Genomic DNA, 26,650 nt, shown 5'->3' on the forward strand with positions numbered 1-26,650 from the left:
TTCTCCATTCTGCTTTTAAGATAAAACTTGTGAATGTGAAGATCTACAAAAGGAGGTATAGATTATATGTACTCGCAAGTAAATAGGACACATTAATTCTTCCTCCCCCGAATTAACCTGGAAACAATCTGCAATATAAAAACAGCTTTATGGAATCTAAAGAAAAATGGGTACTCCACACAACACTACTAGATACTTGTAGTCAACAAGATACAGCTGCATAATGAAGCTGAGACTTTAAATTTTTACCCTCCTCTTCAAAATCTGGTACTACTTGTCATACACTGAATTTCAGAGCATTATAGTTGGAAATGGTAAGAAATAGAAGAAGAAAGGCTAAAAGGTAGAAGCTTTCTTCAAAGAAGAAAATATGATGTAGTAAAAATATGCATTGGTTTAACAAAATAGTCAAATGAAAGCAAAAGCACTTTTTGAATCTTTGCATTTTCTTTTATTTCAGTAATGAAAAAAAAACACATTCAGCGTTGCTAATAAAGCTTTTTCCTTGACGATCTTGTCAAGTAAGAAGTTAACACTGAAAGCAAGTTATAAGAAACACCCAAAAGAAGAATCTCCTCTGCATAGATTAGGAATTACACCAACAATTAATTTATGAAATTAATGTTCTCAGGTACTTGGAGTAATCTAGGTTTCATTGTTCCAATAAAACTTCCAAATTAGTTTCATTACATAGAAAGAAAACCTCCCCACACAATTTGTAACTACCACAGTTATGTTTTAATTAGTTGATGTTATTCTACATCATATTTTCATCTAAACCCTCAAACTGTAAATCCTTTTTTGCATTTACTTGGCCGATCTACATTGTGCCGATATGCAAATCAATTCCAAAAGGACAAATCTAAAAAAAAAAAGGACAAAAAACCTACAATAGGTCAGAACCAAAGCTACATGAATAATTACTGGAATTAAAATATAGACCCAAATAAAATCTTAAGGGAATTTTCATAATATACCGAGTGAAGCTTACCGCTGTAACGTGAGATACATCTGCTGAAGAGCTCGCAGAATTCTGTTGACCACCCATGTGCATCTTGCTGATATGTGTATTCAAACTACCCAAGCTTTTGAAGACACAGCTACATTCTGTACAGTTGTACGTAGGGCCATTTTTGACCTTCAGGAAAACAAAAGTGTTTAAGTACATTTTCCCTAAACCTGCCTAATTATCTTTTACATTATTTATTTGCATAACAAATGTACAATGGGATTATGAGAGTTAAAATTATTTATTTCTCCAAGTTACTGATACCTTGTTATGGAATCAGTCTGCTATCAAGTCAGCTGTAATCTATGTGCATGACTCATCTCCACTTCTCAACGCTGGAAAGCACCAGAGAGTGAGACAAACGTCATCTGGCTAATCAGGCTTCAGATTTCTCTTTCCTTACCATTTTCTACCATTACACACTCAGAAACAAAACCAAAATGCATCTTGATAAAGTAAGATATGCCTGCAAAAGTAACAACATACTGAATACATGCTGAAGTTGGATAAAAATATGAAGGGAAAGAATGCAGATAGTTTATTTTAACATTTTGGTTCTCTTTTGTTTACTTTTGCAAAAGTGCCTTTGATAAATTTTTCAAGAACAAATAAAATCCCTTTTTTAGGTCTGAGTAAAACAAAGGTGAGAGATTGGACCAAAGGCTATTAAGTACTGCATGAAAAAAGAATGGTGAAAGACAGGGAAGTTAAAAGTTGAATAGAATATTGAATTCTATTTTCTGATATTAAGCTTTACCTCTTTCTGAAATGTGTTGTTGCCAGTTATCAACTAATAAAATACAGATAAGATCAAATGGTGATAAACCAAGTGGGAATCATCCAGTTTTATCACCACCTGTAACAATTTTTTTTGACTGCATCAGAATTAGAGTTCTGCACACAATCTTGAAGGAAATAGTGACAACAAGAAAAAAAAGATCCAAAGTCATAACTAAAATAAGTCCTCAGGATCATGCAACACTGCTTGAGATGTGACCAGGAGGTAGCATTTATGACAGGACAAAAAACGTGAAAAATATATTTGGCTTGATACCCCAAAACTTAGCAACCCCAAAGCAAATTATAAAATTAATGCTGATGCGTTTTTCTTTATATAGATATAGGTATATCATATGTATTTTATATTGCATGTATAGAAAGTTGTGAATAATAAGGAAGACGAGTCACATGAATCCATATGAAGTGTAAACATGATTTAATATAACCATGAGTAATACAAAACATTCAGTGAAGGACTGTATCCAAAAAATAAGGAACTATCATACTAGAAGGTTCCTTAGTTTAAAAAAAATAAAATAAAATCTGCCATTGTAACAAAAATTGAAAACGAGAACATAATTCTTTCTCCTAATGGAGATAAAGAGTGGAGAGGGCAGCCTGCATGCAGCAAAAAGAAAAAAAAGCTACCTTTACCACCAAAATATACCTCCAAAATCAGAACTAGATCTTTTTCTGTGGGTATTTCAAACCACAACTCACTGAATCAATGCAGTAATTACTGCACAAAGTTGCATAGCCAGTGCTGCTCAGACTATATTACATGTATATCAGTACCTTAGGTACCTTTAAAATTGTCTGTCACAAAAAAAAAAATCAGCATTAAAAAATATGCCATAAAGAGGTCCATTTTTTTTTTTTAAAGTCTTATTTCATTATTTTTCTTTTCTGGCTGTAACTGCAAAGCTTCTGATAAAGGCTGCAAGATGCATTCTTCAAAGACAATTATCAACTGTGCTTTATATCGGAGATGGTGTTTGGGCTTGAAATTTCTCCTTTTCTACTTTGCTGGTTTTGGCTTACTTTCACCTGATTTTAGACCCCATTCTCTCAATACTGAGGTAAGTAGCATTTTTAGCTATTAAAGGAAACGCAATGTTTTAATCTTTCAATGCACTGAAAAGACAATGGTAAACGAAGGCCTTGCTAATTATCCTAAGCATCCATTTATTCAGATGAAGCTATTTTAAGCAAGCTGAATTTGCTGGTAAAAAAAACAACCAACTGGAATCTATACTACAGCAGAAAATGTATATTGGCTGAAGAAAGCACCAGTGCACATAGAAATAGCAAACAGTACATTTTAAATACTGAGAACGAAAGGTTAAACACCAATAAGCACTATATTAGCACCAACCACTTTATGAATAATTGCATTTACCTCTGAATGAACTCTCTGTATGTGTGACTGAAGATTGCCCTTCTGAGAAAAGGCAGCAGGACAAAAGGCACAAGCATGAGGTTTTTCACCAGTGTGCTTGATCATGTGGGTCTGCAATGCCCCCTTCTGGTTAAAGGCTTTTCCACATTCACTACATTTAAAAGGTCTTTCACCTAAAGGGGGAAAAAAGGCAGCTGTAGGTTAAGAGGCTTTAGATAAATGTTAGAATTTTCCTTTCAGATATGGGAAACTGCTATCACTAAAATAAATTATTGCATGTAGATAGATATACACACACAGATGAGAACAAAAAATGAGAACAAAAACACAAATTATCAGGTATTTTGACAATGACTGCTTACTTCAAATGCTAAACATAGCATCTAGACAAAGACTTGAAACTTTCACAGAACTATGACCTAGGTGATTATTGCAGTATGTAAATTTAATGAAACCTGTACAAATATTACCAGAACAGCTTCACTCAACCTGTGGATCTAAAAAGTTACTATGCAAAAGCACCCGAGGAGGGAAAAAAAGAGGTGAAAAGAAAGAAGTAATGCAACTATGATGGTAGTATAGTACTGTATATGCACCACAGACATATTCTTTCCAAAATTAAAGATGTACATATCCTAAATTCTCCCATATATTACAGACTGCCTCAAGCAATCGTAAGCCAGACAGAGTGGCTGTGGATTTAAAGTAATAATAGAATTCTTATCTTAAATGACTATTTCCTAACTATTTGAAACGACATACCATGATGTGTAGATTGAGACAGTATTTTTTGTCTCTGGCTTCCCCAATAGACAAATGTCTATTGGGGAAAATAGACTAAAAAGTCTTTTTATTCTTCAAGAGAACTGCAGATGTTCTTGAACTTATCGAAACTTCACACATGTCCTCAACCAACTATAATTTTGCTTAATTCTGATCCAAATAGCTAAAATAATGCATCAAAGAGACTAGACTCCTTAATAAGAAAACTATTTTTAATGACTTTTTTTGGATATTATTTTGAGGCAACTTTTAAAGCAGGTGCAAGGGTGACCTCTTGTGTCACTGCATCATAACTAAAATCTATAAAACTTGAATGTTCCTCTGAAAAGGTTACACAATGGAATTCTAAAGGTATTTTTATTTCTCTTTGCAAACTGTCATTCCTACACACAATGACTCATGATACCGCTATTGTCTGAGCACAATGCTAATACAAAGAACACTGGGCAATTAGATAATTTACTACTTTAATTAGCTAAAAACTAAACAAGCAGCAATTTATTCATAGGATGGATACATATGAATTGCACATCACTTGTGTGCTTCAGTATTTTATTTAAATCCAATCTCACCCTATATTACGTATAGCTGGTTAAAACTTAACTATTCTTACAGTTCTCTGTACACTTCCTCCTAAACTTTTGTATTAATTCCATACACCAGTTTTTTCAGTTATTTCTATTGTTTAAGGATTAAACAAATATCCATTTTTTTAAACTAATTTAGCCCAAACCACCTGCTATTCATTCTGAAAAATTGATTAGTCTCCTACTCTCCTTTAAACACCAAAAGTACAGTCTTATCTCCTACTAATTCCCTTTGAACATCCTGAATGTGGCCGTTACAGTAAGTCAGAGAAAATATGGGTTTAACTTTAAATAAATCAATATAAAAACAAACGTAATGCCATTAATTTACTATTTATTCTCATGTTAAATCACAAAACCAGTAGAAATACATTATAGAATATGCAAAATCTTATTTAGAGTAACAGACAAGCCCGGATCCAGAGATCCAAATTTTATGGCCCTCTGAAACTGTAAGAATTAAGTGTCATTCTGTAACAAACGAGGCCTACAAAGTATTTAAAAGTTTCCAAATGTATATCGTTATGAAAAGTTTTTAAAAAATCTTAAGCATATAAATTTTCCTAATCAAAGCAATTACATAAAGGGTGTTTTAAACCATCAGGTAACACCATAATGATGTTTCACATCCCAACGGGGAGAAAATTATTTAACATTTCAAGGGGTAATAGAATTTAGTAAAATAGTTGCTTTTGTAGTCTTACCTGTGTGTATTCTAACATGTCGAGTTAACTGGCTTGGTTTTTGGAAGGTCTTTCCACAGTGAGGACAGGAATAGGTAAATCCACTTCTGTCAATGTTTCTGTTATAAGATCTGGTATTTGATACCCTGTCAGTTAAAGAAAACAGTTCTTTTTAATCCTAATATTAAGCATTATTTTGAAGGAATTTATTTTACATCATTTTTTTAACATACACCTTTAATTTTATGAACATATATACTATCAGCTGTATAAGTTTAAAAAAATTCTTTAAAAGTTAAAGAACAATGGAAACAGTTGGAGACTTTTAGATCCACCTAGAATTTTATAGAAATTTTATAGTTATTTCTGTAGTAAAATAGCTACATCTTGTAGGTTCTCCAGAGACAATTTCATTGTAAATTCTGCTAGAACTACAGAGAAACTTCAAAAGTACTTTTTTGGTGGGTACTTTCAACACCGCAATTTCTGTTCGTTGAACACAGCAAAATCTTTGTTCTCAACTACATATAAGAATCTCATAAACACAAACACAGTTTCTTATGTCTAACAAGAACAGGTTAAGAATTTAATATCCCAAATACGTATCAATCTCCACAGAGCCACAGTAATATATGGGAAAAAGCTTTATAAATGATTTCTCTACAAATCAAGCTAACTAGTTTGAATGATGGCTGAAAACCAACAGCATAATTGTGGAAAAACAACAACTAATTTTATCCAGGAAAAAAAGAAAAAACAAAAACCTGGGATACCTTAAAGAGCATTACAACTCAGTTAAAGAAGCAGAAAATGGAATGTAGTGCACTATGATATCCAGACCACTTCACGTTTTCATTAGTACCTATTTATGCCTATATAGTAATTCAGCTTGTCAATACTGCTCAAAGCAAGTTGAAATTACAGATTTTAATACTTACTCTTTTTCTAAAGAAAATGAGAAATAAGGATTAGCTAACATGGATCAGATGTACAAAAATATACCTTGAAGTATAAACTAGTAACAACAACATGACAAATAGCAGGGAAGTAACAGTCTGTGCATAAGATGAAATCTTTAAATTTCTATTCAAATGATGCATCTTTCTACTCCAAAACAAAGTCAGAGTCTACATCATCTATTTAAAGGACAGCACATTTTTTCTTCCAGTTACTTGAAACAAATTTTGTGTGTTTTTATACTTTTTATACTCTTCCAGAGAAAGCAGAGTTTGGGTGATACTGTTACTAATACATGTCAATTGTGTCTGCTAAAGTTACTGAATTATCCAGAGTAACATGCTGAAGACTGAAAAACAGCACAGATACTAGCACAGATTTTTAGTCTCTTCTTCCTTCCATTTCAGGTTAGATGTGCCTGACTGTTCCAATATGCTCTCTGATGGGTAATAACATCTGCATAGCATGGCTGTGACATTTTAATAAAGAAATGATAACTAATTTGGAAACAACTGCAGGATCAGTCCTTCAAGATCAGGTCATCTTCTGAAATATTTCAGCATTTACAGTTACATTGACCATTTTCTTTTTAGCAGAAGATTAAAATTATAACTTCATAACAGTTTCTATTCAAATGTTTCAGACATAGAACAGATACCTTTTGGGAAAGTAGCAGCTACATTTGTAGCAGCTACGTTCCAAAAAAAATAAAAAAAAAAAAAGAAAAGAAAAAGAAAAGTCTTTTTTCCTTAGGTCCTACAAATTGCAAGCTTATTTTATAATTAAAAGCAAGAATAAAAAAAAATAAGAATTTTAACTACCTATGTAAACAACCTATGTAGGTCCTTGAACTTTAAATACTATACTGTATACTGTCAAGTTAGATGAAATGCTAACTTTTCGTAATTCACCTGAACAATATGACAGGACTGTGTCATATCAAAATTCAGAATTTCCATGCTTTTCTCTTCAAAATCATTTCTACTGAAACAGAGAAGGTCTGAGCTGTGTTAGCTTTGTGACGAAATAGCACTCATGCAATTCATTAACCTGGCTCACATACATGGGTTGCATTGGAAGAGCAGAAAGAAAGACAGTAAGTAACTGTTACAAACAATAGTTTCTTGGATATACATGCAATGCATCACTACACCTAAATTGATAAATAAGGTTAATTTCATATAAGGAAGCTCTGAATCCAAAAGTAATCTTTATTTTCCTAAACGTGAATTAACAAATGATCACTGAGCTCTACTTTCCTGCAAAATGAGAGAAGTTACTCATAAAAGAAACAATCTGCAGAAGAAATACCACAAAATTGTTTTTTCTGTTTTGTCACTAACCTCCCTGCCAAGATTAGTTGTATCAATTTTTTTCTCCTTAAAAAAATACTTCCTATCTTCAACATTTTTAACAAATGCAAATTAAAACTATACTTATATCTCATTTACATCAAAATGTAACATGCCTAATGCTCAAAAATCACAGTTATATTATATTCACTCATCTATTCTTTATTTATTCATCTTAACTTACACAGGAGACATCCACAATGAGACTCACCTTTTGGCTAGTATTATATGCTTATCTAACTTTATACTCCAAAGCCTCAATTTTCAGTTTGCAAATGGAAACTATAATTCCTTTTTAAACTTTCTGGAACAGAAATAGTAAGATTGCCCAACCTAAGACAGATGCTAATAAAAACAATTGGAAATACCTCATATTTATCATTTTTAAAAATGTATTTTTTCCTGTCCGTTAAGTTTCTTGTCAAAACCTTAGGCTTTGTTAACGTATAAACTAAACCAATGGAAGTGCTGCTTTCCTCTAACATAAAATTATCTTAACCTTCTTTAAAGTGAAGTTAAAATAGAGAGCTGAAAGAAATTACAGAACAAATATTGACCAAAATTAAGAACAGCATTTATCAGGCCTCTTTTTTTCTCCTCATTTTGTGCTTTTTCAGATTTACAACTCATGGCAGTTTGTGATGGGGGCTAGCAAAATATGATTAAACTGCAAGGAAAAACTTTCTTCTTTGCAAAAGACAAGCATTAAGATTTTTGCAATTACATTAACTGCTATATAAAATTAACATACATTTGTTTCAATGTATTGCTATTAGGCTTTGAAATCATAAAAATGCACTTCAAAAAGCACTATGTCAGAAAAAAGTTAACCTGTGTTTACAAGTAGCTGACAGATGAAGCTGTGTTTAGTACGGATTCCTAAAATACAAAACCAGCAAGAAAATGGCCTCAAAAAGGAATCGCCTAGTTTAGCAAGGATTTAAAAACAAGTGCCATTTCAGAACAGCACACAAAAGAAAGGAAGCGACCTTCTACAGATCATGGTACTTCAATGACTGGAAATGCTATTCCTGCCTTCCCTAGATAAAAGTAACATCTGCCCATTTTGTTACAAACCCATGACTGTCACCTTATTTTATAGTGAGTTTTCATATGTTCCTTTAGCTGTGAGGAAGTTTCAAATTCCTTTTTGCAAGATTTGCAGCTGTGGACCCGACTGCCTGCCAATTCCTGACGATGTTCTTCCATGTGTATGGACAGCTGACTCTGTAAAGTAAATTCATCTCCACACTCCGAACAGATAAGATTCTGAAAGAGATAATAGAGACTGATTTTTAAAAAGATTCACAAACAGCTGTATGCATACACAAGCTTGCTCAAGTAGATGCATGTATACTTCTGAGGACACTGGCAGCTGGAAGCAAGCAGCAATAAAAGTAAACAAGCAAAAAAAAGTTTAAGCCTCACAATATAAATCACGAGCGCTAATCGTTGCATACTTATGGTAAGATTTATCTTTTAAGAAACTTCACAAAGTAAATACTGAAATAGTTCATAAGACAGCAGCAACAAGCAGTGCAGTATGGTCATCTCCACTGCCTATTTCCTTGGTTGGCTATTTGAAGATACACACAGAATACATTTATGCTCTACATAAAGGTTTGTAAAAAATACCACTTCCTAACCAAAAATATCTTAAATGCAGATTCAGTTTTTTTTACACTTTAACCAGTTAAAATGATACAGAGTACCATTTAACAATAACATTAAACCACACTCAATACTAACTTAACTCAAGCTATCTACCCAGACAAGACAGAAATAAGTAGTGACACAATGTTTTTGACAGGTATCACTTCAATCCATTAATTTTAACCATGCCACTTTCTAGTTAGCCACTTAGAATGGAAATCATACTTGCAATGTTTAATGCAGTTTCTCTAAAAATTTGGAGGAAGATTCGAAGTCAAGTATTGTTGTAATGCAAACTAGAAGAGGAACAAGGATATGCAGTGCTATTTTAAAATGCTCTGACAACAAAATTGTTTCCCAAGTCTAAAAAAAAAAAAAAATTGAAAAAATCTGTAATATTGCCAATGTTTAATTGCCAGACAAAGATAAGCCCTTTAATGAAATTAAATACTACTTCAAAGATGACTTGTTTAGTTTAACCTAGAGATCATGATTACTGGAATGAAGTTACAGTGTGGTCCAATAAATATTACTTTATTTTCCAGGACCTACTTTCAAGTCTGAATAAAAATATTCTTCAAAAGAAAGTTTATATAACAAATTCATTTTATGATGATCCTTTGGTACAAGTGGAGAAAAATTACACAGAGAGAAACTTCTAAAGCATACTATACCAAGCTGATGGCCCCCCAAACAGTTCATCAATCATTCCTCAGCATTTTTCAGACACATGCGTTTATCTATGTTATTAAGCTGCACATACCTTATTAAACAATTTGCACAAACAAAAGAATAATCTAATAAAAAGTATTTCATACAAAAAGTCTATGTATTTCTGTTCAGTATAGTAAAGTTTGCAAGGACAATTAAGCAGAAGTAGTAAAGCAACAGTAAAGCAAGGACAAAGTAAGGCAGAAGAAAAAAAAACTCAGCAATGCATTAAACCAAATAGCCTCTCCCTGGAAGAGATAGTACCAATTTTATTTTTTTGCCACTCAAGCAAACAAACAAACAAAAAAAAAAAAAAACACCACCACACACAGAACAAGTAATTGCACGATATTAACTTCACTGTGCTTAAACCCACCTTCTGACACTCAAAGAAAGAAGGCAGTTCATATACTGCTACATAAGACTTAAACTTCCAAAATTCAACAACAATTTTATCCAACTCTATTCATCTGATTCAGCCTATATTACTCATCTTTATCTTATCACATCCAACAATGTACATTTTTAGCAAGCATTAGTTTCAATTTTCTCAATACATTAAGGTTTTCCTAGAGACGTCTTGTCCCAAAGAAGACATATTTGCAGTTTTAAAGTAATAAATCAACATTTTAAGTTTCAATTAAGTTTTTCCTCACCAAATCAAAAAATAACACCAGGTGCCACCGTTATTCAGAAGAATGAGACAACACAAGAATATTCTACAAAGCTGGACATATTTCACTAGGCATTTTCTTTATGACTTAATAAGAAGAAAGCTACCTGAAAGTGAAGAATTTCAAACATGGAGGTTTTGGTTTTTTTGTGTGTATGTGTTTTTGTTTTGCTTCCTGTTACACCAGTTTATCACAAGAGAATCCATAAGTCACTAAAGAATAGGATAAAAGCTAGTCTTTTGCAAACTAGATTTTAATAGCCCAGAGAACATCTTGAACGTCTCACAGGAGCAATCAATCATGAAAATCTGCATTTCAACACAGATATGCTTTCACAAACCTAATTTGACAGTTTAAGAAGCTAATCACACCAATTTCTTATTACTTCCGCACTCACTTGTAGATAAAGCTGGCTGATGGAGCACAAAATGATACTAAAGTTACCCCAACCTCAGCTGTGTACAATAGCCTCCTCCACCGCTATGTATGTTTCCTTAAGCGAGTACATATCTGCTCTGTTTTCAGACTTTCAACCCATCTAACAGCAAGGGCAAGAAAGTGACAGCAAACAAGAGGTAGAATGTACTCCACTGCTAATTTAACTTCTTATACTCCACATCCTGAAGAACTACTGAATGACAGCCAGTACCATGCTCAATACCCTATGTTTCAAGTTCAAATTCCAGCTCTTCAGTGATCAGGCCTTGAATGTTATCACTGGGAAAGTCATTCCTGCAATTCTCTGAATTAATTGCAATGGTCATCTGCTTTATCACAGAATCATAATGAATTACAAGAGCATATTAATTCACAATTGAAAGTTGCTGATATTTTTCTAAGTTTAATTTTTAAGCTGCAGTTTATTTTTTTGTTAATTGTGAGGCATCGCACAATCTACTCCCCCAACATCTGCGCCTAGTATCAAGATCAGAGTAGCTGAAGTGTAGAAATTAATACTAAAAATCACTCTTAGGCATCTTCCTTGATGCTCAATTTCCTTATTCTAATGCTTTTAGCAATCCAAAAATTTGCTTCAATAAACTCCCATTAAACTGTTTAGTACTACAGATAGATTAACACCTAACAAAATTGTACTGAAGTCTTCTCATTTTAACTCTGTTGTGTACATGACAAAATAGGAACTGATAACAATATTGAAGAGAGAACCATTTCCTACAGATAGTAATAGCATAAACAGCTTCACGATGCAAAAAATAGATTGTGAAAGTCTCAGCAGTAATTAAAATATACTAGCTCAACAAGGCTAAGTGCTGTGTCCTGCACTTGGGGAGCAACAACCCTGTGCAATGCTACAGGTTGAGAGAAGAGTGGCTGGAAAGCTGCCCAGCAGAAAGGGACCTGGGAATATTGGTGAATAGCCAGCTGAATATGAGCCAGCAGTGTGCTCAGGTGGCCAAGAACATCCTGGCTTGTTTCAGGGATAGCATGGCCATCAACACAATGGAAGAGATCGTCCCTCCGTACTTGGCTCTGGTGAAGCTGCACGTCAAATACTATGTTCAGTTTTGGGCCCCTCACTAGAAGAAGGGCATCAAGGTGCTGAAGCATGTACAGAGAAGGGCAACGAAGCTGGTGAAAGGTCTAGAAAACACGTCTTATGAAGAGCAGCTGAGGGAGCTGGGGTTGTTTAGCCTGGAGAAAAGGAGGCCCAGGGGAGACCTTATCACACACTACAATTACCTTAAAATGAGGCTATAGCTAGGTGGGAATTGGTCTCTTCTCCCAAGCACCAAGTGGTAAAACAAGAGGAAATGGCCTCAAGTTACACCACGGGAGGTTTAGGTTGGGTATTAGGAAAAATTCCTTCACTGAAAGGGTTGTGAAGTATTGGAAAAGGCTGCCCAGGGAAGTAGTTGAGTCATCATCCCAGAAGGTCTTCAAAAAACACATAGGTGCAGAGCTACATGGTAGCTCTGGTTTAAGCATGGACTTGGCAGTGCCAGGTTCAAGGTGGGGCTAGATGATCTTAAAGGTCTTTTCTAACCAGAATGATTCTATGATACACACAGAAGTACACTAAGAGCAGGAATTATCTAAAATTACATCAGCCATCAAAAATTATCACAGACTGTTACATATGGGCTTATCAACGTACATAAAATCACACCAGTTGTTTCAAAATAAAAGTATTTGTAAATAACTAAAAGAGCCAAATATTTAGTAGGGTTAGTATTACTTATAGCACATTCATCAACTAACGATCATTGACTAGGTATGACAATTATAGTACACACACAGATTCTCTCTGTTAAAGAAGACAGGATTGCAACACGTTTATATCCGATACAATAATTTCTGCTACTGTTATTAAAATAATTTCCCCAATAGAAATTTTGTGCTTCTTCTAAATGAGACCATTTTTTCAATCTTCCAATCTAAAACATATTGCTGAGGGATTAAGTACAACCAGCATAACATATTCGTCTTTTTAAAACTTAAATCATGAGGTTTAATGAATTACCTCTTCCTTCTCATGTAGCATTATATGAGCTTTCAGACTTGCTACTCTGGAGAATTTCTTGTTGCACACAGGACACGTAGGATCTTCACCATTGTGAGTGCATTTATGAAGTGTCAAGTTGAATTCAACATTAAATGACATCGGACACTGATCGCATCGATGAGGCTGTTTGTTTAAAACACATGAAAATAAAGACAAAATTCAATCTTCCCAAAACCTTATATATACACAATATAGATGACGCGTAACTATACAAATTAAAATAAAAAAAAAAGTAGTAATTCAAGTCCCCACACATAATAATGTTCCCTAATAACATCCATTTTAAATATTTTCCTCCAGTTCTCCCTACTGGAAATGCTACTACTATATTTAAAGAGAGTTTAGGGAAAGAAAGAAGAGGAGCAAGGAGTCAAAATACAGACTCTCTGAGAAGAGTGAAGTTCTCAAGAAAAAGAATAAGCAAGAGACATGTTTCCCTGCTTTAACTGAGACTCTGCAAACTCAATAATTCAACCAGCAAAGCAAAGAGTTATGCTAGGACTGACCTGCTCTTCAGTTGGTATTTGCACAACCATTTCTCATTTTTAAAGAACACCTTCACTTTTAGATATAAAAACTCTTACACAAGCATGGAATAAAATGGTTTTAACAATATTAACTTCAATTTTTTATGTATCAACTTTAGAACACTGAAATTTGTGTAAATAGCCCTTTGGACAGATGAATTAACATATGAAAGTTAAACATTTCCTCAACATTATCCATTCTGTCTACAACTACAGCTACCTTAGTATTGTAACTTTTTGAATCACATGAAATAGTTTAAGCTTTGTGAAACAAAGCAAGAAAAAAAATAAATAAAATGCTTCAAAGTACATATGAAACCTGGGGCAGAAGATCCATTCAAAAAAGTCAGCAGTCTTAAAACACATCTGCATTCTTCTCTTTCCTGAATTTGATTCGATTTGATTACTAAACTAGGTAACTTGACTTTATTCAAGACAGTTACTCAAGACTAACTGGGTCTAGGTAATCAAGTAATCTAGGTAATTCAGTTAAGAGAAAGCCATACATTATTTTTTACATTATTTTTATTATATTATTATTTACATTATTCTATAAATCAAATCAAACAGCTAAAAATAAAAATTACTGAACTTCAATCAATAACTTAACTAAATGGTATCAAAGTAAGATATTGTCTCAAAGGAAAGGTATGGAAATGTCCAAGAAAAACTTCATAAAATTCCAAAGTTCACAAGTAGTAATTATGAGGTATGTAACTACAAAAAATCATTTTTTTTATTAGCTTTACTTGTCAGAATATGGAAGTATCAATATACACTGGTGTTTTCTAAATTCAAATCTACTAAAACTCATACCTTGTCATTTTGCTCATGATCCCTCATATGGCGCTGGAACTGGGTCTCTTTTGGAAAAGACAGCAAACAGATCTCACACTTGTGGAAGTTGGGTACTTGGTAGGGAAAATTACTGTTTTCTATTGTCGGGGTCAGCACACCATCTACAAAACAAGCATCAAGACATTTTGTATGACATTCTGTACTTCGTTCACTTGTAATTTATTGTAAAAACAAGAGTTCTTTGAACCAGAAACTATTCTAATTCCTATAAGTTTTTGACCCCTATAAGATTTAACTGCGCTGGATCTTGAAGATTACAAATTATTGCTTTCCCTGCTTCATAAAGACCCTTCGATTTTGCAACAACATGAAATGCTGCCAAAGACAGCAAGGAATACATAAGATACTGACCAAGTTTACTTTTAATAATATTAACTGTTTGTTTTTTTGTTGTTGTTGGTAGTTGTTTGTGTTTTTTTTTTTTTTTTTTTTTTTTTTTTTAAAAAAAAAGGTACTTAATACAACATAGTCAGCACCTCTAACTACTCAGGATTTCTGTCCTTTAACACAGATTTAGTAATCTTTTATTTCTCCTACTTCTGGCAATGTGAAACCTTTATCTTTACAGTTGTAAAACCAACACCAATGTTTCAAATAGCTGAGAGAGATGCAATAAACTGCAAGTCAAACTGTGTACACATACATTCAATGGAGAAAATGATTTTTTATAGACCCAGTCTAACCCTATACAGGTTTCTTGTTCTGAATGCCCACAGTCATATAACTTTTGATATACAACTTGAAAGCTTAAATATTCTCTCAGATTACTGAAGTCAGTCTTGTTACTATTTTCCCTTTATCTTAAATATGTAATAGAAAAGGGAAATTGAAAAATCATAGGTTCCAAGACAAACAGATTTTACACTTGGGACCATACTGTATGACTAAGAAATTAATAAAGGAAAACTTTAATGAAGGAAACTGGCAGGAAGGGTTAAAATACGTAAGAGCCTTCAAAGCTGTATTAATGAAACAAAAAAAAGTCTGTTGACTCATGCTGCAGAGTGAGGAAACTAAATAGGAAAAAAAAAAAAAAAAAAAAACAGAATTCTACTTCAAACACTGCCATAGCTCCAAGTGCATCAACAACAGAATGCAACAGGATGCAAAAAGAAGTTGATTTTATTATCTAGATATCCAATAAGTTATGTTGCCCTTTACAAACATCAGCACTTCCATCTGCGTTTGTAAGAATTAACCACAGAAAGCAGAAACAAAACTAGGAGCTTACAGTATCCTGTTTATATTTCCTCTGAATAAATTAAAGATTCAGCAACAGAGTATATCTGCTCAGTACTATACCTACTTCAAAGTCCTCTATCATTCAATGCCTCAGTTATAAGGGAAAGGGAAAAAAAAATAAACAAAGTGGTACCTTACGCCCTGACCACCTTTTCTTCCTACTATAATTCTCAAACACAACCTTAAAAAGATTGTAGTTAAGGAAGCTCTAGAAAATGTTTTAGCACGGGCGAGAAATCACAACTGAAAACAGTATCCTGGAAACTCACACTTCCCATTCCTGGGCTACCCGAGTCACCCCACTAACTTTTGCTCTGCGAAGTTTAGTTATGCATCATTCTGTTATAGAGACAATTTCAGTATCATAAATGTTAAACACATGTCCGTTTAAACCTACATCATTTAAAAAACTCTGCAGTAAATTCACAGCGTATTTAGACACTATTAATAGCAGGTATCCTTTCCACCTCTGAAATGGCCACAGCCAAAAGCTGATAGGCACACCGTTAATTACAAGACACTGTCACTTGAGCATTTTTGTGATAAATACACCCAAATAGAACAAAGGGCACAAAATGAGTTTCTGTAAATACTGACACGATTAAAAAAAAAAAAGAAAAGAAAAACAAAAATCTACTCCAATACTAGAACCATGCAGAAACTTAATGCAAGGAGCTTTCCTCTTCCCTGAAAAAGGGAGTGATTGTTCAACCTTCTGAAGGCTTGACCTCTCACTTTAAATTGACAACTGAAAGTGATCCAATCCATGACTTTTAAAAAGGCTTTAAAGTTTCTCCAAGAACCAAGGAGATTATTATCTTTAAACATTCACTCATGAGATCAAAGAGACCAGACAACGTACAAAAACAATGCTTAAGCAACTGAACTAGTACTATAATAATCAAAGGTGCTAACTTGCCTACAATTTGAAACATAGAGAAAGCAACGTGCTCACTACTCTCTGAATAAGATTACCCATTAGTTATTTTTCCACATCAGTAACATTTATTAAATGTTACTCCACTTTTATTAAAATATGTATCATATCTTCAAAAGCACAACACTGATTAAACTACTGGCAATGCATTTTCTTCTGGAATCCAAAAAGGACTTCAGTGGAATTATATGTTAGTGAAAAATTAGTATCTTGCAACAGAATTTGAGTGATAACAAAGTGTACGAAGTCATACTGTCTGATGTACTGATATATGGGAAGAAAGTATTCCAGCTTTTGTTTAAAAAGAAAGAAATGATCACCACTGAAAGGAGTAACAAACATATAATCTTAAAATATTTCATAGCACAGAATAGTTTATGCCTAAACTGTGGCAATTCAGCAGCTGAGCACATCACACTCCATAGCAAAGCATCAGAAGTTTCTCAAGACCAGCTCATGCTGGTCAAGGCCCAAGCTGCCTGAAAGCTTTTCTGCCCTCCTGTCCTCAGGTTCCAGGAAGAGAGCACACATCTCCCATTTACAAAATACAGTGATAATGTCTGTAAGGTCTTAAGCATTCCTCTCCCAAAGCAAACCTCTGTAACACTTTGCAAAGCCAAATGTTGCATTCTTTTGATCACATCTTTCATAGCTGGTATCCCAAAGAGCAAAAGAAAGAAGGCTGAAGAGTCAGGATTGGGCTCTGGACTGCCTGGTCCAGCCTGAAGAAGGCTGCTTGGCAGATGACTCTTACTGCAGAAATGCATCTGAAAGCCAGAAAGATAAGGCACAGCAAATCAATTTAGGTTAGATCCAGAAATCTTGAAAGGCTCAACTATAGAAGATCAGCTGGAAACTGCTCTTAGTTATGAACAGAAAAACAGTCCAATTAAAAGACTCAAAAGAACTTTGAAAGAGCAATTGTTTCACTTTTACTCGAAGGGTAGGATTGAGATCTAACGCAGATTAAAATTACAACAAATTCAATTCTTCCCTATCACTGCGTCTGAACTAGCTTAAGGGAAAGACAAAATTACGATAATCTTTTTTCACTTATAGTCTCACTAAAGTACAGTCTAGTCTCTATTGCCAGCCAAACCTGGGGTATTGCTGAGAGCTGCGTAGCTCATTTTTATTAAAGATGCAGGAAGGGTTTTTTTTGTTTCATTCTTCTAAGAATGAAATAAGGGAAGTATTCAAAATAATATCCCTGCAGAAATCAAGGAACTAGATAACAGCAAGGACAAAACCATCATGTGTTTAGAATGGGGAAGACAGCAGAACAGAAAAGGCATTGTCAATAAAAAAAGCAACAAGCAAGTGAGATATATTGTAACTTTTCAGACAGGCATCAAAGACTCAAAGTATAGCTTGGGCCTGTCTTCATTCAGATATAAAAATGAAGTAACAGCTTGACAGAACTTTTTGTTGAAAGAATTAATAAGCAGATGGGGACACTATTTACACCGATACCTCATTCACGCAGCAAGTCAAAGTAATAACCTACATTACCATATTTTGGGGAAATCAGCAATAAAACCCTGTTGTGTTATTACCATTCTTTAATTTAGAGGAGCAATGCTTTTAAATGTATGAGCTTGGGCCATGAAACAGGCCAAAGACTGAAAAATACTGAACCTATCTTAAAGACCAATATTTTGAAGACCCAAAAACATGGAGATGAAGTCAATTAAAGAAGTCAGCAATGGGACATGGTTTCTATCCTTTCAAATGCACTGATCAATTTGCTCATTTTAAAACACTCGTGGCATTCCCTGCTTACCAAAGAGAATACAAATACTGACACACATGATAAAGCTTCACAATGGTCACAATTAGCAACTCTATCATAAATACCCCATGTGGTGCCTAAGCTCTGAGAAGAGCTAAACACTAAGAAAAATGTAAATATTGGGTACACAGATTAAGCAATCTGTCTGTTCTTAGATATACCCAGTCCAGATGGAAACACAAGTCTACTGCCTGTTAACAAAGATAACAGAATGCTATTCAAGTCAATAACAAAAATAAAAGTTTGAGGTTTTATTTAGATTAGACATCAACTTATTAACCATATACCTCCAACAAAATCACATGAAAATATGCACTCAAGAGAGAAGCTATTTCTTGATGTAAACATAAACAAAAAGTGAACGTCAGACCAACCAGTGCCCTGTAAGACAAGTGATTCTTTCACGTCTGCACACCACAACAAATGATAATCCTTACTGAGCAGCTGCAAACTATAAACCACTGCCATTTATTAATATTAACTGCATGGAAACAGTGCAAAAGGTACTGGCTTTGTTCTGTTGCAATTTGAATGCTCGTCCAGTTGCAACCTAAACCAACCTCATTACATCACAGCTTGAGAGACAGTCATATATTGATACAATTAAACTAAAGAAGCATAAGGTAGCTCCTTATGCACTAACAAAGATCTTGTCTGTATTCTTGCAGTTTGTTTGTAGTGCAAAGGTTAAAAACTATCAAAGATAACACCACTTTTGTTTTAAAGATTCTTACTTTTACAGCCTTCAAGTTTGTTTGCAGTGTCCCAATCCCTCACAGCATACCAGCCATTAAGTTTTTTGGGTCAACTCCACTGGATCTCTGTGCTGCTGCCTTCTGAAAAATCTACCTTGGAGGCTGAGTCAGCAGCAAGCAGGTGCTCTCTGCTCCAAATGCCTGGTACCATCTCAGTGTGGAAGGGGGAAGAGAGAGATGGAGCTCCCATATATTTCTTCCTAATGTAAGCAGCCCCATGCCCCGTGGCAGTAAGCAATTCTCCGTGCAAGGCGCAGATGGGTGCACTCAGCTGCAAGCACGCCACAGCCCCGGTAGATCTCGAGCAGCCTGCTGGCATCAGACCGAGAGGACAATCCAAGATAACTCTCACACTCAGCGAATTCACCTAGGAAAACCTGCCACTGAATCTACATGGCAGCTGACAAGCCTAGGGATGCAAGGACCCAAGGCTATCGAAATCTGTATGCTAATTTTGAATATTAAAAGTGGTAGAACAAGGGAACAGAATGGGGACGGCAAAATTGTTGTCTCCTCATATTATGCTAGGAATCTTGATGATGAATAACGATGTATGAATCATTAAACACTTAGTTCTGTAACCATAAAAGAATCAGATTTCTTTAAACCTAACTCAGCACTTTTTAAAACAACAAAAAAAAAAAACAGAACAGTACAGTCGCTCCTCATAACTTCTCATGGGAGGAGCAAGGGGAAGGCTCAACTCCCAGCCCACACATCAGACCAAAATATAGAGATAAAATTTGCTAATATATACAAATACATATAATACATATTATTTTTTTTTTAAATGTAGTTTTTGTTATTTTTTGGTCAATTCTCAATTTTGAATTTCAAGTAGCACCAGCACAGACACTGAGCTTCCAGAAGCACTCTGTGAGATGGATGTCCAGACGTGCTCCTTTCTGGAGCGGAGGTGAATCCTGAAGTTGCATGGCCACACTGACGCCCAGCAGGCAGCAGAGAAGTCTGATGGGCTCCATCCTCTCTGCTTAGAGGCAAAATAGATTGGACCAGGTCTGGCTGAGCTGGAGTTAATTTTCTTCATAGCAGCCTGTACGGTGCCGGTTTTTATTTTAGACTGGTGACAAACCAGTGCTGATAACATGTCTGTGCTTCCATTAGTGCTGGCTGCTGCTTGTACAGTGTGAGGGCTGCTCGCTTCTCACCCTGCCCCAACAGTGAGCAGGCCGGGGTGGGCAAGAGGAGAGGGAACAGCTGCTGGGATTTAACCAAAGGGATGGGATGTTCCTTGCCAGGAATTAACCAAAGGGATATTTCTTGCCATCCGGCTTCACACTCAGCAACAGAAAAAACTCCGGGCGGTCCTTCCAAGGTAGCTGAACATCAGTCTGTTCATGAGGTACAATGAATGATTTTGCACAGCTTTTTTTCTTCCTCCTATTTTTTTTTTCCTTGATTTATTAAACTAACTGTATCTCAAGCCATAATTTTTTTCTCACACTTTTGTTCTTCCAATTCTATTCTGCAGTGAAGTGAGGGAGGTGAGTGAGTTTTTGTTGGCTAGGGTGAACCCACGAAATAACCCACCACCCTCATCACCCTAATCTAAAGATAACTGAAAGCTGGCATTTCCTTAACCAAATCTAATAGCTTCACAAGACATTCAGGTACAATATTGCTACATTTATTGCTTAATATTCTGAAACAGGAATTACACTTTTTGACAGTTGCACATTTAGCACCAAGCTACCACTTTTCAGATGTTTGCTTCTGTATTATTTGGACCTTGACCCTCACCTATGTCTAGGTACAATATCATTAATAAAAATTTAAGAATGAATTAAATAATTTGCTAGGTGATCCTCCCCATCTCTGAGAAGGAACACAATCCACTTACAGAAGAAGACTCAAAAAGAAAGAGACCTGAGAGGTCTCAAATAAAAACCTAAACGTATTTGGAAACAATGCTTAGGAATGAATGAGGTATGAAGGTATGAGTGTGACTGCAATAGGGAACAAAATATCAAGGGCCTGGAATTGGCAGAAAGGCTTGAGAAGGACAGAACAAGGACTGAAGTTATCACACAGCCAGAACTTAAACACCCGTTATTTAACTGCTTAGATTACTGGGGAAAAGGCACTGATTTATTTTAAGCCTAGTGAGGAACGACTGTGGAATTAAAGAACACCAATGTAATCTAAAGCTCTCTTCTTCCAGCAGGAACCCAACGTAGCCCTCATGCATAAACTTAGATCTGGCTGTTGATGTATAACACCATGACGACAGAACAAAATTATCACTATTAACGCCTAAAGATTCCCTTTTTCTACGACAAACTTTTGAGCAGGTGGCCCTCCTATGTTTTAACAAGGAATTACCTTCATCTATCATACTTAAACGATTTAGCCCGCATCACAGAGGCAATACCACAAACCCCTCATTCCTGCCTGCACAACATCACTCACCTAGTCTTACTTGTACTTGTCAGAGGTCAACATATAAAACCCTAACGCACAACTACTAAAGTAATCAACGTAAGTCTTCTCTGGATTGATATTAACCGGCATGTTAAGGTTGCATTTCACTTCAGTCACACAACATTGGAAAGTAAAGTCACAAGACCACCTTTCCCCTCGTTCAATAAATTCACATCCTACCTCAAGCTAGAGAACTGACAGGGAGTAAACAAAATACAGCCAGCTCTGCATAGCAGACTTAAAGAAGCTACACTGTTTTCCTTATAGTCCTTAACTTTGTAACGTTTTGTAACTTTACCACCCTTCATCTGTGAATTTTGTTAACGTGTATGCCATGTGAAAGCACAAAATAACCAGTTTAAATCTGTGTTGTATTTAAGTACAGGACATACATGCACTCGGGGCTTAGAAGTTGTTTGAGTACATCCTGAAAATATTGCGCCTTGCTGAAAATTCACAACCTACAGATCTGACAGTCCGAACCCTGTAAGGGGAGTTACACTGCAGCCACACTGGAAACTCTGAGGGCACACACAAGTAACTGTTTCATAACTTTCTTTTCAGGTTAGGGGCTGTCACCAGAACCTATGTGAAGGTGTTACTAGCGTGCTAACACCCATTACATGTGAAGCGCTGCTTGTCCTCTTCTTTCTTCAAAAATAGCTCCGTGGAGAAGCATTGTTTCTAATGTATTATTCTTGCTTCATATAGACTCAAGGCCTCATCCTGAAATTTTCAGGACAAGAGCCAACGCCTTGACTCTGTATTAGGATCTTCAACCTCTGTATTAGGATTTGCCACACAACCACTACTAAGCAGCCAGAGTAGGAATCAAGGTGTAGCAAAATCCCAAATCACAGCAGACTAGCTCATGAAGCTTCCCGAGACTCATATTTTATGTCCGTTCACCTCAAAGGAGAGGTCAATTTGAAAAGTTTAATCAAGTTAAAAATAAAAACTAAGAACAATAATCAAAAATACTTTTGGGAAACAATTACCAATTCAAAAAAAAAAAATTTTTTTTAGAATAGCGACCACTGAGGTCAAGATAATATTTTGACTAATTCTGCCTAGAGATCAGGTTTGTACCTAACATTTTTAGTTTTCATGGGACAAAGAACATGCCTGGTGTTTGACACACATGGTAGTCAAAGAAGTCTGAGGAAGCCGCACAACAAAGCATTACTGATTCACCTTGATTTCCTTCCAAACGGAGCTGTATTGCCATAAATACACAGATTGTCTAACCACTGAGAGCAACACTTCTCCGTGAAAGAGACGAGCATACCAGGGCTATAAGAATTTGTGGAGGGGTGCAGACTGACAGGGAACAAAGCCTAGACATGTACAGTCTCCTAAGCAAAAGATATGCTACCTCTTTTTGCAAACAGCTATTTTCCAACTGAATTCCTCCCCCCAAACTCAAAGCCCGTGGGATTCACAACCCATTTTCTATGTCTGTCTGCGTGTACCTGAATGGGACAAAGAGCCAAATATCCTGGGAGCACAGCTTCACTAGATCCAAGCTGTCTTGTTCCACTACAGCTTCGTCATTCATGACTTTTATTCAGCCACACAGTAATGTAGAAGGAAAAAAAAAAAAAAAAAAAAAAAAAAAAAACACACAATGCTTGACCACACTAGTTTTGCTGTTGTCCCAGACTTCTGAGATCTCTAGGGCCAGAGGTTCCAGCACCCACAACATTTGCCTGTGTAGGGCAGAGTCCTCACAACTGCAGGCTGCAAAAGTGTCTGAATCCCTGCAGCAGCACTAGACCCTGTAATTCTAAACTGCTATCAACAAACTACCCCATAAAGCAATTTCATTAATAAATTACAAAGTTTATTTTGATTTTTTTAAAAACATTAAAACTACAAGATACGATTGAATTAGATACCAGCTCACAATGATCTCTTTCAGGCGTACAATTTCTATATAGGAAGGATCTAAGATCAAAGTCTGACTACAAGCAGAATGGATACAGCCACCAGGCTCTTCTTCTTGGACAGCTTGTCTCAGTCTTTTCCCATTCATAGCCCCATGCCATCAGTACAGGGCTTACAAGCACACCATACATGTATAACCTTGCAAGAATTACTACAGAATTACATAGACGATGTAGACAAAATGAACGTAAAGAAATCTCAAATTCCAAAACTTGTAGAAGCCAAAGCTCTTTGGGTCCTTTATATTTGGCGTTAAAAAACTGACATCAGCTGCTCCAAGAAACAAAAATAGTATCTTCTGACAGGACTCTGTGGCCTTTTTGGTGTTCCATACAGGAGAAAACATTTCAAAAAAAAAAATAAAAACATCAGTCATGTAACAGTGCAACATTTTATTTTTGTTTGCCAGCACATTTTAATTCTACAAAAAGTACTCCAGACAGAAGGCTCACCTACACACTCCTCTTCGAGAGCCAGAGCTCATCTGCGAGCGCTCAGAAAGCCAGACATTTAAAGTGTATGCTGCAAGTATTAATTAGCCAGCTTTTTATGACTGAAATAACCAGGGTATTTATGTTTTATGAAATCTCTCCCCTTCTTATCTGAAAAAAAGAAGGCCTACACGGTTGTGCAGAAAATCACTGAAGGGGGTTTTGTGCCTACGTCCACTTTCGCAGCTTATGGGCCTCGTTCGGGTGCTGCTAATGGATCCCCAGTAACACCAGCAGGGCCGAACTACACAAAAGAACTACACCAAAGCGTCAGGAGACCGCTGTCAAAAGCCCCCAACCCACCACAGGCAATCCCGCCCGGGGAGTTATTTTTCAGATCCTCACAGCGACAATAAATAAATAAATAAATAAATAAAATAAAAAGAAAACGAGGCACGAGAACAAAAAAAAAAAAGAGGCGGTGCGGGACGCACCGGGAGCTCCCTGCGAGCGGGCAGGCGTTCCGTCCCTACCCACAAAACAGCATTTTTAAAACCCTGGGTGGGACAATAATAATAAAAATAAATAAATAAATAAATAAATAGGAAGGAAAGCGTTGGAAGTTTCAGCCGCCTCGTTCCCTGAGGTAACTCGGGGGGGATGGGGGGGAGGGAATGGGTAGACGAGGCGGCCGGCCGGGCCCTCTCTCCTTCCTTTCCCTTCCCTTCCCTCAGCCCTTCCCCGGGCCCTTCCTTCCCCGGTCCTTCCCCCCCCTCAGCCCCCGGTCCCTCCCCGCTCGGTGCCCGGCGCCGCCGCCGCCGCTCAGGGCCGGGCCCTGCTCCCTGCTCCCTCCCCCCCATATCCGGGGACTATATTCGCACCCCGCGGAGCTTCCCTTTCCTTCTTCCCTTCCTTCTCTTCCCCCTCCGAGGCCCCGGCCGCGCCGTTTACCTGCCTCGCTGCCGGCCTTGCCGCTCTCCCCGCCGGGCCCCGGAGGCCGCCCCCTCGGCATGGCTGCCCCCTCCTCCTCCTCCTCCTCCCACCCCCTCCCCCCCCGGCGCGCACGCACACACGCACGCACGCGCGCGACGCGGCCGTTGGCGGAGGGAGGGCGGGGCGGGGCGGGGAGCGCGGCGCATGCGCGCTGAGTGCTCCCTCTCTGTGTGTATGGAGGGGGGGAGTGAGGTGCTGAGGGGAAGCAGCGCATGCGCAGTGCTGAAATTCCCATTTATTTTAATACTCGTCTTTTCCGCAAAAGTCGACCCAAAACTCACTTTTTCCCCGAGCCATGTGGCTCCTGTTTAGTGGTTCATCTATTAAGATCCGCAATTCTCGTTGTTTGCCTCTCTATCTCTCTTTCCCTCCCCCGACCCCATATGGGCACTTCATTTCAAACTATAGCCTTCCAGTAGCCTCTCTTAAAACGCGTTTAGTATTACACAGAGCTACTTAATCGCTCGAATTTGGTGGCCCTATCTTCATTACCTACTTCTTTTGTGTCACTTTCTTCAGAAATAGCATTAAATGAGTGCTGCAGATCCCTGATCAAAACTATAGTGCAGGCTAGGCATGGATACCTGTAAACTATACCAGCTAAACACTATGTAATGGCTTTCTCATCACTTAATATTGATAACACTTTAACTCGTTTATCATCTTCTGTTTGGAAACGTCTGGAGCTGTTTTTTTCATGGGTGCCGAGTTAAATGCTTTTCATGTATATATGTAATTAAATTACACCTAAAACCTTGCCCTCAGCTACCAAATTTAATCACATAAAGGAATGGAATCAGGTTTTTGGAATGCAAGGTCTCATTTCTTCCTGAAGGCTAAGGTCGGGCAAGCATATTTAGATAATTTCTTCTTCTATCCGCCAGTTAAAAAATGTACCGTGTTTAATTTTCTCTACAGAAACGCAGCATTGGTGCATAAATATGGGAAAGGAGGAGTGAAACTGCTGTGACCCTTGCCCGGGGCTCCTGTGAGCTGGCTGCTTGCTAAGAGCACAGCTCCACGGAGAGAAAAGACGAAGAACAGCAGTGGCCTCTGGTGGCTACAGGCTAGTTTTGTGCTGGAAGTTGTTACGCCTGTCTTTTCGGCAGCAAACTACAACCTTCAATTCCGTGAGATGAAGTGACATCTGCTCACAAGATTTCAGTTGGACCCTAGGGACAGGGCTCTGAAACAAAGAGACCCAACTGAATCTGTATCTTAAGTCATTGCACAGGCTCATTATTCTAATTACCAGTCCTTATTCTGTTCAGGTTCTGCCACAGGATTATCTGTATTTCTGGTGAGGTCTCCACGTTAGGATTAAGAACTTTGAATCTTGAGTGCTGTTTCAGTTTTGAACTGATATATACAAGAAAATAAGGAGTATATAGTTTTTCCAAGTCTAACACAAAAAGCAGCTTTAGTTCCTATTTTGGCTTTTCAGTATTACATTTCCAGCATTTCCTTCAGTGTTCAGCATGTCCTGGTTTCAGTTTGAGGGCATTCCACCAGCCTAACCCCGAGCAGTCCGGCCCCCTCCCCCCAGCTAGCCACCCCTATATATTGTTTAGCATGACGTCAGATGGTATGGAATACCCCTTTGGCTAGTTTGGG

General features: G+C 36.8%; 1 protein-coding gene across 8 annotated transcripts in view; it reads right to left on the reverse strand.

The window, feature by feature from the left end:
- The window catches only part of ZNF236 (zinc finger protein 236), a 69,445-nt gene extending 44,248 nt beyond the window's left edge, over positions 1 to 25,197 (reverse strand). For 5 of the 8 annotated variants that reach the window (XR_011092847.1, XM_068671327.1, XM_068671326.1 and 2 more), the window contains exons 1-7: positions 24,999 to 25,197; positions 14,456 to 14,598; positions 13,071 to 13,235; positions 8,641 to 8,819; positions 5,263 to 5,387; positions 3,189 to 3,361; positions 992 to 1,138 (exon numbers count right to left, since the gene is read on the reverse strand). Coding sequence is in view for 7 of the 8 variants with exons in the window: in XM_068671327.1 (XP_068527428.1) it covers positions 992 to 1,138; positions 3,189 to 3,361; positions 5,263 to 5,387; positions 8,641 to 8,819; positions 13,071 to 13,235; positions 14,456 to 14,598; positions 24,999 to 25,182 (1,116 nt within the window). In the remaining variant the exon portion in view is untranslated. Of the gene's footprint in view, positions 1 to 991; positions 1,139 to 3,188; positions 3,362 to 5,262; positions 5,388 to 7,109; positions 8,609 to 8,640; positions 8,820 to 13,070; positions 13,236 to 14,455; positions 14,599 to 24,064; positions 24,215 to 24,994 lie in introns of those variants that run through there. The other 3 variants (XM_068671328.1, XM_068671325.1, XM_068671330.1) reach the window with 3 other exon arrangements.
- Between the last annotated feature and the right edge of the window lie 1,453 nt (positions 25,198 to 26,650).

Source organism: Anas acuta, chromosome 2 (genome assembly GCF_963932015.1).
Source record: "Anas acuta chromosome 2, bAnaAcu1.1, whole genome shotgun sequence".
NCBI classification, from domain to species: Eukaryota; Metazoa; Chordata; class Aves; order Anseriformes; family Anatidae; genus Anas; species Anas acuta.